Source organism: Falco naumanni, chromosome 1 (genome assembly GCF_017639655.2).
Source record: "Falco naumanni isolate bFalNau1 chromosome 1, bFalNau1.pat, whole genome shotgun sequence".
Classification (NCBI taxonomy): Eukaryota; Metazoa; Chordata; class Aves; order Falconiformes; family Falconidae; genus Falco; species Falco naumanni.
The window spans coordinates 14,331,073-14,342,250 of NC_054054.1; the positions used below are offsets into that span (position 1 = coordinate 14,331,073).

An 11,178-nucleotide genomic window follows, 5' to 3' on the forward strand; every position below is an offset into this window, starting at 1 on the left:
GCCGCCGAGCCGTTCGGTGCCACGGGTGGCCGCCGTGCCGCCCAGAGGCGAGGCGCTGCCGGCGAGGAGGGCGCAGCGGGAAGGCGCTGGGGGCTCGCAGGCAGCCGCGGCCCAGGCCGAGGAGGGGCGGGACGCCTGGCGAAGAGCAGCAGGACGCGGCGGCTCCGACCCAGCCGCTCGGGCTCCGCCAGCCCCGCGGGCCGGTAGGCGGCAGGGCCCGGCGGCGCATGCGCGGCGGGGCCGCGGCCGGGCGGTTCCGGCTGGGCGGCAAGGCGTCACTTCCCCGCGGCGGCGGCCGGTGGGGCCCGGGGCCCGTGGGGTGAGGTGGGGGTGTCCCGGGAGCGCGGTGGGGCGGCCGGCGTGAGCCGCTCCCCCGAGGCCTCGGGAGCAGCCTGCCCGGCCTCCGTGAGCCGGCGTCCCGGGCTGCTGGCGGCGCTGAGGTGGGTCGGAGCAGGCCCGGGGAAGGTGGAGGCTGCGCCTGGGCCTCCTGCTCGGTGGCGGTCCGCTGGGAGCCTTCAGCTCCTTGGGCACATTTCTGAATGTTCTGGTGTCTTCGTCGGGGGGTGCGGGGTTTTTTTGGGGGGTGCGTGTGTGTTTTCCTTCTGGAAATAAGGTATAAAAAGCTCATCCTGAATAATTGTTTTGATAAAACCCTGCAGCCCTGAAAGTAGAATATACAGCAGTTTCAGTAAGCATAAAGGTTGGTTTGTTCTTGGGTTTTTAGGGTACTATGTGTACTCTTACAGGGTGTCTTATTTTGAAGCACTTTTTTATTTACTTGCTTACTTACAGTGTTTTCGTTTATTAAGTATCATAATAGAGAGATGCTATGCTATTGAAGATTCTGTAGCTTCTTTCAGTTCTGGTTTGTTTTTTTTTTTTTAATGGGAAGAGTGAGCTGTTGTGTTTAAAATGGTAGGTATGGGTAAAATAAAGCTGATGATTGCCTGTGTACCTAGGTTTCATTTGAGTCCTTACAGATGCTTTGAAGGAAGTAAAAAAAATTTTTTTTTCCTCTTTAGGGGTTGTGCAAACGGAAGTGAACTGATACCTCTGGTACTTTTAATTCCAAACAAGATGAAGATCCCCAGTTTGCTGCTGAGATTCCCTCATTGTTATTTCTCTAGAAGAACTTACTTCGTGAACTGTCACTTCACTTCCAGAGCAGATTTACTGTGTATTGAATCTCTTGGGCCAGTGCACCGTTGTCCTACAAAACGGATACGTTCATGGATATGTTCCTCCAGCGGTTTGAGGAGAGAACTGTGTCAGCAAGTGGCCCCTGACCAGCAAATCGAGGGACTTCCTGATAGAGAACAAAGACTTGTAGACAGACTTTACAATGGACTAATCCGGGGTCACAGAGCCTGTTTAGCAGAAGCTATTACACTTGTAGAATCAACTCAGAGTAGGAAGAAGAAAGTAGCCCAGGTGCTTCTTCAGAAGGTATTATCCTACCACAGGGAACAAGAAAAGTTAAATCAAGGAAAGCCACTTGCCTTTAGAGTGGGTTAGTCCTTTTATGTCTGTCCAGTAGTTGCTTTGACAGAATTACAGTCCTTACTTTTTGTTACCATTACTGTTAAGTGTCGTGGTCTGTAATCTTGGATCTCTTGGGTCACTTGGATTGCTGATCTAGATCACTTCTTTTGCCCAATATCAGTATGGCTGGAGCTGGCAAATGCTTTTGAAAAAGCTGTAGAAATTAGTATTGCTTCTATTGGGGCTGTTGTTTGGTGGTTTTTGAGTAACTGTTACAAGCTGAAATGTTAGGTAGTTTTCAGATTGGTACTGCTATTATATGCCCTTGGATAGGGAAGAATGTAGTTAAGCAGACCCGATCTTTTCCCAAAGAAGGTGTTTTCTTGAACACTTTCTGAATCTGTTCTTCAATTTACAAAAGCAAAAACACTTACCCTCCTGTTTTATGGCCTTTAAAGCAGCCTAATGTTCCGCTGAGGAGACTTGAACCTGGTTATCTTGGGAACTATAATACATTTTTTGTTTACAAAGAGATGGACAACTAAAGTATTTCATGCCCAGTTACTATCTCTTATGTGTGTGCAGAGGTAGTAAGAACAAGCAGTTGGGCACAAGAGTGAGGATTGTTTGGTGCTAATCTTAGTTGGTGTGCTTTGACATGCAAGTAAATCGCCTTATTTTTTGAAATACTAGCCCTTCAAGGTAAGGGCTTTTGCTTTTAGAGTGTTTCTTTTTATAAATAGTTAGTAAATCTGAAAAATCCAGGTTTAGGATATTTGAAGTTCTGAAGGATAAGTCAGTATGGAAATAGAGATGGGTAAAGCCAATGTTATGTTGGTACAGGTAGGATGAGGGGTGGTGAAGTAAGTGCTGCTGCGTTGGGTGAACCAAGGTAGTGTGTTTCAAGTGATTTAGAATTATAAATAGATCCAGCTTGGCTGGATCTAGCGGTTGTGGCATAGCTTTCATTTTTCTTTGTTGTGATACTGTGTTAAAGCATGAATTGTTATCAACTTAGATGTTCCTGTGTTGTATTATTTATTTGATTTATGAAATGTTTTATTCTTTCTAATATGATTTAGGGTTGTCTGGTCCTCCTGGTGCTGGGAAATCAACTTTCATAGAATGCTTTGGGAAAATGCTTACAGAAAGAAAATACAAAGTGTCTGTGCTGGCTGTAGACCCTTCCTCTAGTACAAGTGGTGGTGAGTGTGAATTAAAGTTTAAGTCAGGTTTCTGACACCTTGTCAATGATAGGAGTATTTCTTTGGGCCAAATGAAGGAAAAATTGGGGCATGTAAAAGTTAACTATTAAAAATAATTGTTGTATTATGTTTTGATTTTTTCCCCCATGTAATACAAAATTGGGAAATAGATATGTGTCCTAATTTTGTCATGTTTTCTTTTCCCCAATATTCAAATATTGCCTTACAACTTCTTTGTCTGAAACTTTAGATGGATGCTGTTTTCTCTCTCTAGTTGTATTTATGTATTTATTTATTTCCCTATAAATGAAGAAGTATCAGGGCATTCATTTCTGCTTAAATTTCACAATGGTAATGCTGATCACTGGGCAGGAGACATATGTTAATTTAAAACTGCTTAGAAGGATGCTGCAATCTGAGCATGTAGATTTGGTTGGAGTTTAGAACGTTCATTAGTTCTCAGTAGGAATTTTTGGAGTTCTGTCAACTATACTGGTTTCAGGGTCTCCTAATGCAGTACCATTGACCATTTGTCTCACAGCATGTTTTTGGTTTAGGGTTTTTTTCCCTAAATTTGAAATTCTTCAAAGTTGTGTGGCTGTAATCTGTCACACTCAAATCAAAAATTGTAGGGAAGTTATAGACTGGCCATGCTTGCTTAATGGCATCTCTGATATAAATAATAGAACCTTGATTTTGATCTTTTTTTAATGGGCAGCTGCCAGGGAACAGCATTCCTTTTTCCAGCTTCTATACTGTTAGAGAAGATGTTGCAAAGTGTAATTATTTATAAAGAAAAAAAAAACCTTCAGCATTGCAATGACCTGGAGCTAAGAGATACATTCTTAAATGCATACATTCAGGGCACATCAATAGAATAGCGAAGTATGATAACAAGACTGCACAGTTGGAAGAACTGAGCATCTGATCTTTTGTAATGTGCGTCATGCATGTAGATCTCACTGAATCTGATTTAAAGTTGGTATGCATGGAAAGAAGGCAGGGATGCATGACAGCTTTCTTAAAAACAAACACCCACCGTCAGGACATAATCAGATTCAAAGGCAGAGATTTGTCGCTTTGGACAGAAACAGCAAAGATTTGATTGTGTGGCCTGCTGTGTATAGGCCTCAAAAAGCCATCAGGAACTGTAGAATTCATTCTGACATAGAACAAATTCTTCATGTTTTATAGCAGTAAGGTCTGCTGCATATCTGGCCTTTCCAAATTTTGATGGGCAGAAGAACCAGGCAGTAACTTCCTAGTCCTCAGCAAACTCTTGAGCAGATCCTATTGGGATATTCTTATTAGAATGACTGTGTCTGAGATCTGTCTTTTCTCACTAATTTATTGGGGGTGGGGGAGAGAGGGAAGTTTGGCTGTTTTGCACTTTTGAAATAATGTAACATTAAACATTGAAGGTTCTCTATTGGGTGATAAAACACGGATGACTGAGTTGTCAAGAGACATGAATGCGTACATCAGACCATCTCCAACCAGAGGGACGCTGGGAGGCGTAACAAGGACGACAAATGAAGCTATTCTGCTATGTGAAGGAGGAGGCTACAATGTTGTGCTTGTGGAAACAGTAGGTATGTGCTTAGGGTTTTATCTTCTTAAGATGTCTAAACAAGGTGTGTTACTAACTGCATACTTTCATCCTTGATTTTTCTCATGCTTTCATGAGCACTGGTTGAAAATGTATGCCCATTCTGTCAATTTTCTATTCCTGTATGTTTTGTGAAAACGATGTTTTAAAAAACTGTTGTTTCCTGTTGTCTCTGTTTTGTTAGTGGGATTTGTTCGTGGTGCAGTACTGGGGTCTGTCGTGATTACTGTCATTAATGTGACTGAAAGTTTGCAATAAATGGTGAACTCTGGATTTCATTTTTTAGGTGTGGGACAGTCGGAATTTGCTGTGGCTGATATGGTTGATATGTTTATATTACTGCTGCCACCTGCGGGTGGAGATGAATTACAGGTATTTGTTGGATTCTCTTACTAAGTATTACCTAGGACTTGAGAGAGGAACTTAAATCAGGGTGTAGTACCTGTGCAGAAAGTCTGTCTCAATAGTGTTTTGTAAATTACGCTGCTACTATTGAAGTCTTTTCAGTGTCTTACCAGTTTATTGCACAGTTAGGAACTGATATTCCCCCTTGATTTTGGAAGTATTGGAATGTAAAATTTTGATAATCTCTGACTGACTTTGGCCTGTCTAGTTATATGTGATTTTGGGGAGTGGCTTTGTATTATAGGAAAACAGAAATCAATATAAATAGGTTTGGAGACTTGGTCATGTTTTGGTTAAACTTAAGTCTACACATGAAAGAGGTTATCATGTAAACTTATGTCCATATTTAGTGTTCTTGTGTTAAAGTAATAGCTAGTAGTGGCAGAGGCTGTTGGTACTACTCTTGCATGACTAGCACGTACACAAACACAAAGTCAGTAAGAGCCACGAGAAACTAGCAAAGCATTTTGACCTGCTTTTTGCAATAATTCAGTACGTCTCATTCCTTCTGGGTATTCATGATTTCTCTCCCATGTTCCGTTTAGGGTATCAAACGAGGTATAATTGAGATGGCAGATCTAGTTGCTATAAATAAAGCTGATGGTGATTTGGTTGTGCCTGCACGAAGAATACAGGCTGAATATGTTAGTGCTCTGAAGCTGCTTCGCAGACGTTCAAAGGTTTGGAGACCAAAGGTTGGTGTATTTCACTATGGTTTGTGGGGGGGTTGGCTGCAGATTTGTGTTGTTGGTGTGTTTTGTTTTTTCTTTCCTCCCCCAGAAAAAGTGCTGAATTAGTTAGGATTGTTAACATCTCATCTAGCTATACTAGTCTCCCCTGAGCTCTTTCATAAACATTTCAGTTCTGTTGTTTAGTTTTACATTGTGCTAGAGAGTTGAGTGCCTCTGTTTCTGTTTCACCTCTGATCTCAAGGTGTGCTACAGGAAACACTGCAAAGCCAGTCCTGCTCCCTGTGATTCTTTGTCCTGAGCTACAATCTCAGCACTAGCAGACCTATTACTAACATCAGTAGTGGTACAAACTTGTCTTGGTTTTTGTAAACTATGCATATCTTGAAACGTCCCACAAGCTATTTCTCTCTCTCTTTTATAACTCCGAAGCCTATGATTATCTTTGTTCTTTCACTTGTTCATGTGTTTCCTTTATTGCTTTATTTTTTTAAAAAATTTCTCACATAATAAAATTTCTTGGGCAAAACCCTCACCTACTTGTGTATGCAATGTCCAGATTATTGGAATTCTTATCCTGTGGGCCTTTAGTTTTAATGCAGTATTCCATGTATTAAAAACTTATTAAGTTATTAAGGAAAAGATTCAGTACTAACTTTAATATAGGTATATAAAACAAGCACACACACTCTCACTCCCTTTATTTATATACGTGTATATATAAAGGAGGTTTTTTCTACGCTAGTATTAAAATTGACACATTGAATTAAGTTTAATTCTGCTGGGCTGCTTGAGGCATAGCCATAATTTTGTAGTTCTTGTTTCTAGATCTGATGAGAAGTCACATCTGATAAACATGACCCAAAAGAACTGAGGCCAGTTAATTAAACAGGTTATCAGAAATCTGTCTCTTTCAGTGGTGGCAGTGTCTGATAACTGAAGAAAGAAAATATTGATGTGTAGGTGCTGTATCCTATCCATTAGACTGGGAAAAGGGACCTTTTTTTTTTTAAAAACAGCTGTTCCATTTAAAAGATCAAGTTGGATGTCTGAAATACTTTTGGCAAAATGAATTCCTAGTCTGGAAAGCAAATGTAAAAAATAGTCGCTATACTTCCTTTCTGGAATATTTTAAGTGCAAAAGAGTAGCCACCAGAGTATATCTTCTAGAATATGTAATTAACTGCACATTTCAGTAAAACAGCAACACTGTACCTTTTAGCTAAAGGAATCGTTAAAAGTTATTCTCACTCATTATACCAGCAGTTGGACAAGGCCTATTTATCCCAAATACTATGGGTCTCAGGGTCCGTTTATAATTGGTAGCATTCCAGTTTTTGCTTAGAACTTCATGAAGTGAGTGTATTGAAGCTTGTCTTACGTATTTCTTAATTTTCATGCGATCTACCTGATGCAAAAATTGAACCCTCAAGCCCAGTAGTTACTTGGCTTTAAAAATTCTTCTGAATCCAACAGGTAATGCGCATCTCTGCCAAAACCGGAGAAGGTATCTCGGACATGTGGGATAAAATGACAGAATTTCATGACCTCATGCTCACAAGCGGTGAGTTGATTGCCAAACGACGGAGACAGCAGAAAGTGTGGATGTGGAATCTCATCCAAGAAAATATGTTGGAACATTTCCGGAGTCACTTGGCAGTCAAGGATAAGATTCCACTTCTAGAAGAAAAAGTTCTTAGTGGTGTGTTGTCTCCTGGGCTGGCAGCTGACTTGCTACTGAAAGCTTTCAAGGATGGTCTCTAAGCATTACATTCTACTCTGTTCTTGTTAAGTCATTTATGTAAACATGAACATTAAATGCAGTTTTTCCATGTGTGGATTCAAATGTTTTACTACAGCAGACAGTAACAGAATATCTATCTAGTACTTGGAAAAAAAATCCTGTAGGATTCTGTATATGTGAAGATCATGACAGCAGATTTTACTCGGAGATTGCTACGGACTGGGAAAAAGCACATTTCTACATCTTCTATTTGAAAATGCCATAGACCTCTGTGTATGCCTGTGTCAAAATGTAACTGGTTTTGGATGGGTGGGAGAGAAAGGTTTGTGGTGGTGCAGAGTTTTATTCCAATTGTGGGATCTTCTGCAGAGCTTTTGGCACTGCAGCTTTCCGTTCTAATACAGCATCAGTTGTTGATAGTATGGATTGCTTTTTCTTTCCTCACCTTGAGTGACAACAAGAATATTGGACTCCCTGGCAGCACCTGGTAACATTCTTAGTTTTAAATAAACTGTATGCATATAAATAGAATATAGTGGTGTTTGGAAGCTATAGTCAGTTATTATACACTATACATTAGGAGAAAGGAAGTTAAACCATCTCGGTTTCTAAATAGATGTTTTTATATTAAAGCAAGATTTAGTTAGACTCTTAAATGTGGACATCAGAACAAATGTCCCCCATGATGTTTTAAATGATGTCTTTATAATAGAATAATTGAACTGTAGTAATAATGGTTTGAGGTTTTCTGATCTGACTTCATTTTTGGGGTTTCAAACAAAATGCCCAGTTGTGTCTGGGGTTCCCTGTCCTGCAGAAGACATGACTGCTTACAACCAAAAGTACTTTTTGGCTTTTGTTTTAATTTTCCTTGAGAACAAATCTGGAGGAAGCATTTTCCTAAGCCATGAGCTAGAAAGCAGAGCTCACCTTGTACTTACTAAATATCTAGAGGGTCTAGAGAAGAAGTCTTGTGAGGAGCAGCTGAGGGAACTGGGGGTGTTTAGCCTGGAGAAAAGGAGGCTCAGGGGGAACCTTATTGCTCTCTGCAGCTGCCTGATTGGAGGCTGTAGGCGGGTGGGATCTGTCTCTTCTAGGTGACTAGTGACAGGACAAGAGCAAAGGGCCTCAAGTTGCACCAGGGGAGGTTTAGTTTGGGTATTAGGAAAAATTTCTTCACTGAAAGGGTGGTCAAGCATTGGAACAGGCTGCCCAGGGAGGCGGTGGGATCACCATCCCTGGGAGGTGTTTTAAAAAATGTGTAGATGCGCTGCTTATGGACATGGTTTAGCGGTGGACTTGGCACTCCTGGGTTAATGGTTGGGCCTGATGATCTTGAAGGTCTTTTCCAGCCTAAGCAATTCTGTGATTCTGTAATTCTGTGAAATATGAAGGCTAAAGTGAAAAAATGCTTATTTTTGAAGACCTGCTAGAAAACCAGTAAAGTAGGAGATTTTATAAGTCTACTGTTGCTTCCACAATTTGGCTTTTAAAAAAATAATACTTGGAAGTGATGAATTTTATAGTTTTGATTTTTCTGGCCACATACATAAAAGGTATGTTGTGTCTAATTTTAGCTTTGTTTCACCTGTTTGACTTCCAAAGAAGTATGTGTTTCACACAGCATTTTTGTTCTGGCAACCTGAGTGAATTTTTGAGAGAATTCCAGGGTAGCAATGAACTGGTGTACTTGGATCCTCTTCATTTTTCCTTCATTTTTTTTCTTCTCTGGAATAATTTTTTTTTGTTTCTTCTCCTCATCCCAGTTGTTATATTGTGTTCCCAGCTAAGTTTACTTTTTCCAGCTAGACTTCTGTGCTTCAGAATTTTCATTCCTGTGCAGGTATGATTTGGGAACTATTAGAAAAGATGATTGACTGTTGAAAATGCTGAGGATTTTGTTTCCTTTGGTTTGTCAGAGAGGCATAAATTAATGCAGAAGAAGCCTCCATACTCAAGACTAGCATTTCAGTTGTTTTTTTTTTTTCCAGTGTATGACAGTGTCTATGTAATTGTCAGTGTATTTTTACTCTAAAAATACGAAGTATGACTGGAAAGTAAAACACAAACCACAAGGCAAAGTAAAAATACTTTGTAATTAAAAGCAATGATCCCCATGTATATTTGCAGTGAAATACTAACAAAGAGCATTGTGGTGGTTTGTGGGACATACAGCCAAGGCATTTCTTTATTAAGAAATTTTGCACCAGTGTAGCTGTTATTAGCACTTTCCACCACATAAATTGTCTGAACTTCAGTGCTCTGACCCCCTTATTCCTATTCCTTAAACTTTGCATCCCAGCTGAGTAATTTGGGATTGCTGCAATCGGTTATGTAGAAGTAGCTGAAGGGATGCAGGTGGTGACGGAAGCACAGCAACTTCATTATGGCTGTGCTGAGCTGTGAAAAAAATGCAGCACTTACAGTTTCTTTTCTATTTAAACAGCCTCCATTGAATATGACGGAAAGTGCCCCAAACTGAAAGCAATGTCTTACATTCCTTCAGCTTTAAATACTAACTCTTTTTTTATGGTACCTAGTAGAAGAAATGACAGTCAGGTGGAAAATGAATCAATGAGAGAATCAGCATTTTTAACTGGTGAGTTCTCAGTGTCTTGATAGTCCATTTGTATCAGGTGATAGTTTTTGAGGTGACCTCATTTGTGCTTGTCTATTAGATCAAACCTTTATTATTGTCACTGCTTTTTCTTTTGTCAGGGACTGCTGTTTTCCTTGTCTGTTACACGTGAACTGCCAAGCAAGTAAAACAGAACCTGCAGCTTTGTTTAAGTGATGGCTGCTCAAGCAGAGTATGTTTTGCCACATCTTCACAATTTGTTTTCTGGACGCAGATCTGTCAATCCACTTGAGCCATGGGCCATCATTTTCTCGTTTTGTTGCTTCTTTTAAAGTGTCATTAATTTACTAATGAACTTTTAGCAGAAGACAGTACAATGGCTTAAGTAAGTTCTATATTTTATTCAACTGTATTTTCCTCTTAAAGCGGAGCTTTAATGAATATTAGATTTGCCACTTTCATGTGTTCATTTGTGCCTCATGCTTCAGTAGACGGAGAAATAACCTTATACTGAAAAGAGTCTTTGGAAATGGCACAGTAGATAAGGGGTCCCTGCTTTGTGTTTCAGTGATTCCCTTACCAAATTGAAAAGCTGTACTGTGCAAACTACTAACGAGCTTCACATGTGAGAATCAAATTGTTTGGTTTATAGCTTGTAGAATTTTGCTGTGACATGTTTTGGAGTCAGCTGCTGTTCAATTAATTGTGCGGTTTTGTTTATGTCCTCACAGGCTGGGAAATGCATTGTCTTCAGAAGGACCGCATGGCTTTAGCTGGTAGGGTACAATTTAGCAACAATCCAGTATTTCCCAAGATAGAGAAGAGCGTTTTCAGCTCATTATTTCTAGCTCTGTGGGATTTAGTGGGGTAAAATGCATTAAAACATAGTCGTTCGAGTAAACAGGCTTCTGAGAAAAGATATTAAACAAATCTGTTGAGTAGGATGTTGACAAATTCTTTGTTTCTAGAGCTGTGAAGTTGCTCTCAACGTTTAAAACCACAGCTACTGCAGAACAGTATGAGAAAATAGTAAAACTATGAGAAAATACAGCAAGATTAATTTTGTACCTAGAGGTATGATAAACTGTTAGTCAAATTGATATGGGAGGTAAGGAACAAACTCTTCAGCTACACAAACTTATATCCTATGAAGGAGCTTGCAGCTGTATGTAAGTGTGAAACTTTTCCCCAGGTCCCTGTGTAATAGATGTTGCTGGTGTTTCACAGCTGGAAAAACAAGTGTGGTGAGATCAAGTGATTTACCCAGGACTCTGGAACAGGTCGGTACGGTATAAGGGTTACAGTTCAGTAGCCTTTACTCTGAGCCCCATGTATATTTACAGCCGTGTTACTTAAGGTTGAAAAAATGCTCTTAGCACGTTCATGCTGTCAGTGTGACTTACTCCTTTCATATCTAATCTCTCTGTTTTCAGTGACAGGACCCAGTGACCCCTTCTTGACTACTG

At 40.2% G+C, this 11,178-nt stretch overlaps 1 protein-coding gene across 2 annotated transcripts; it reads left to right on the forward strand.

Moving 5' to 3' along the window:
* Nucleotides 1–267: 267 nt before the first annotated feature.
* On the forward strand, nt 268–7,222 carry MMAA (metabolism of cobalamin associated A). Of its 2 annotated transcripts, none has more exons than XM_040582184.1 (7): nt 268–298; nt 1,023–1,510; nt 2,565–2,687; nt 4,109–4,279; nt 4,583–4,668; nt 5,247–5,396; nt 6,867–7,222. In XM_040582184.1, exons 2-7 carry the CDS (start codon nt 1,078–1,080, stop codon nt 7,152–7,154), a joined length of 1,251 nt encoding a protein of 416 aa, XP_040438118.1. In that variant the 5' UTR covers nt 268–298; nt 1,023–1,077; the 3' UTR covers nt 7,155–7,222. The 2 variants fall into 2 exon arrangements, with proteins under 2 accessions (XP_040438118.1, XP_040438129.1); XM_040582195.1 differs by lacking the exon at nt 268–298 and adding an exon at nt 320–440.
* Nucleotides 7,223–11,178: the final 3,956 nt, after the last annotated feature.

Excerpts from the sequence above, each read along its gene's own strand:
- MMAA (XM_040582184.1), top strand. The coding sequence starts at position 1,078 with ATGAAGATCCCCAGTTTGCTGCTGAGATTCCCTCATTGTTATTTCTCT. Across the intron at positions 1,511-2,564 it reads GCCACTTGCCTTTAGAGTGG|GGTTGTCTGGTCCTCCTGGT; the intron begins GTTAGTCCTTTT and ends AATATGATTTAG. Across the intron at positions 5,397-6,866 it reads CAAAGGTTTGGAGACCAAAG|GTAATGCGCATCTCTGCCAA; the intron begins GTTGGTGTATTT and ends TGAATCCAACAG.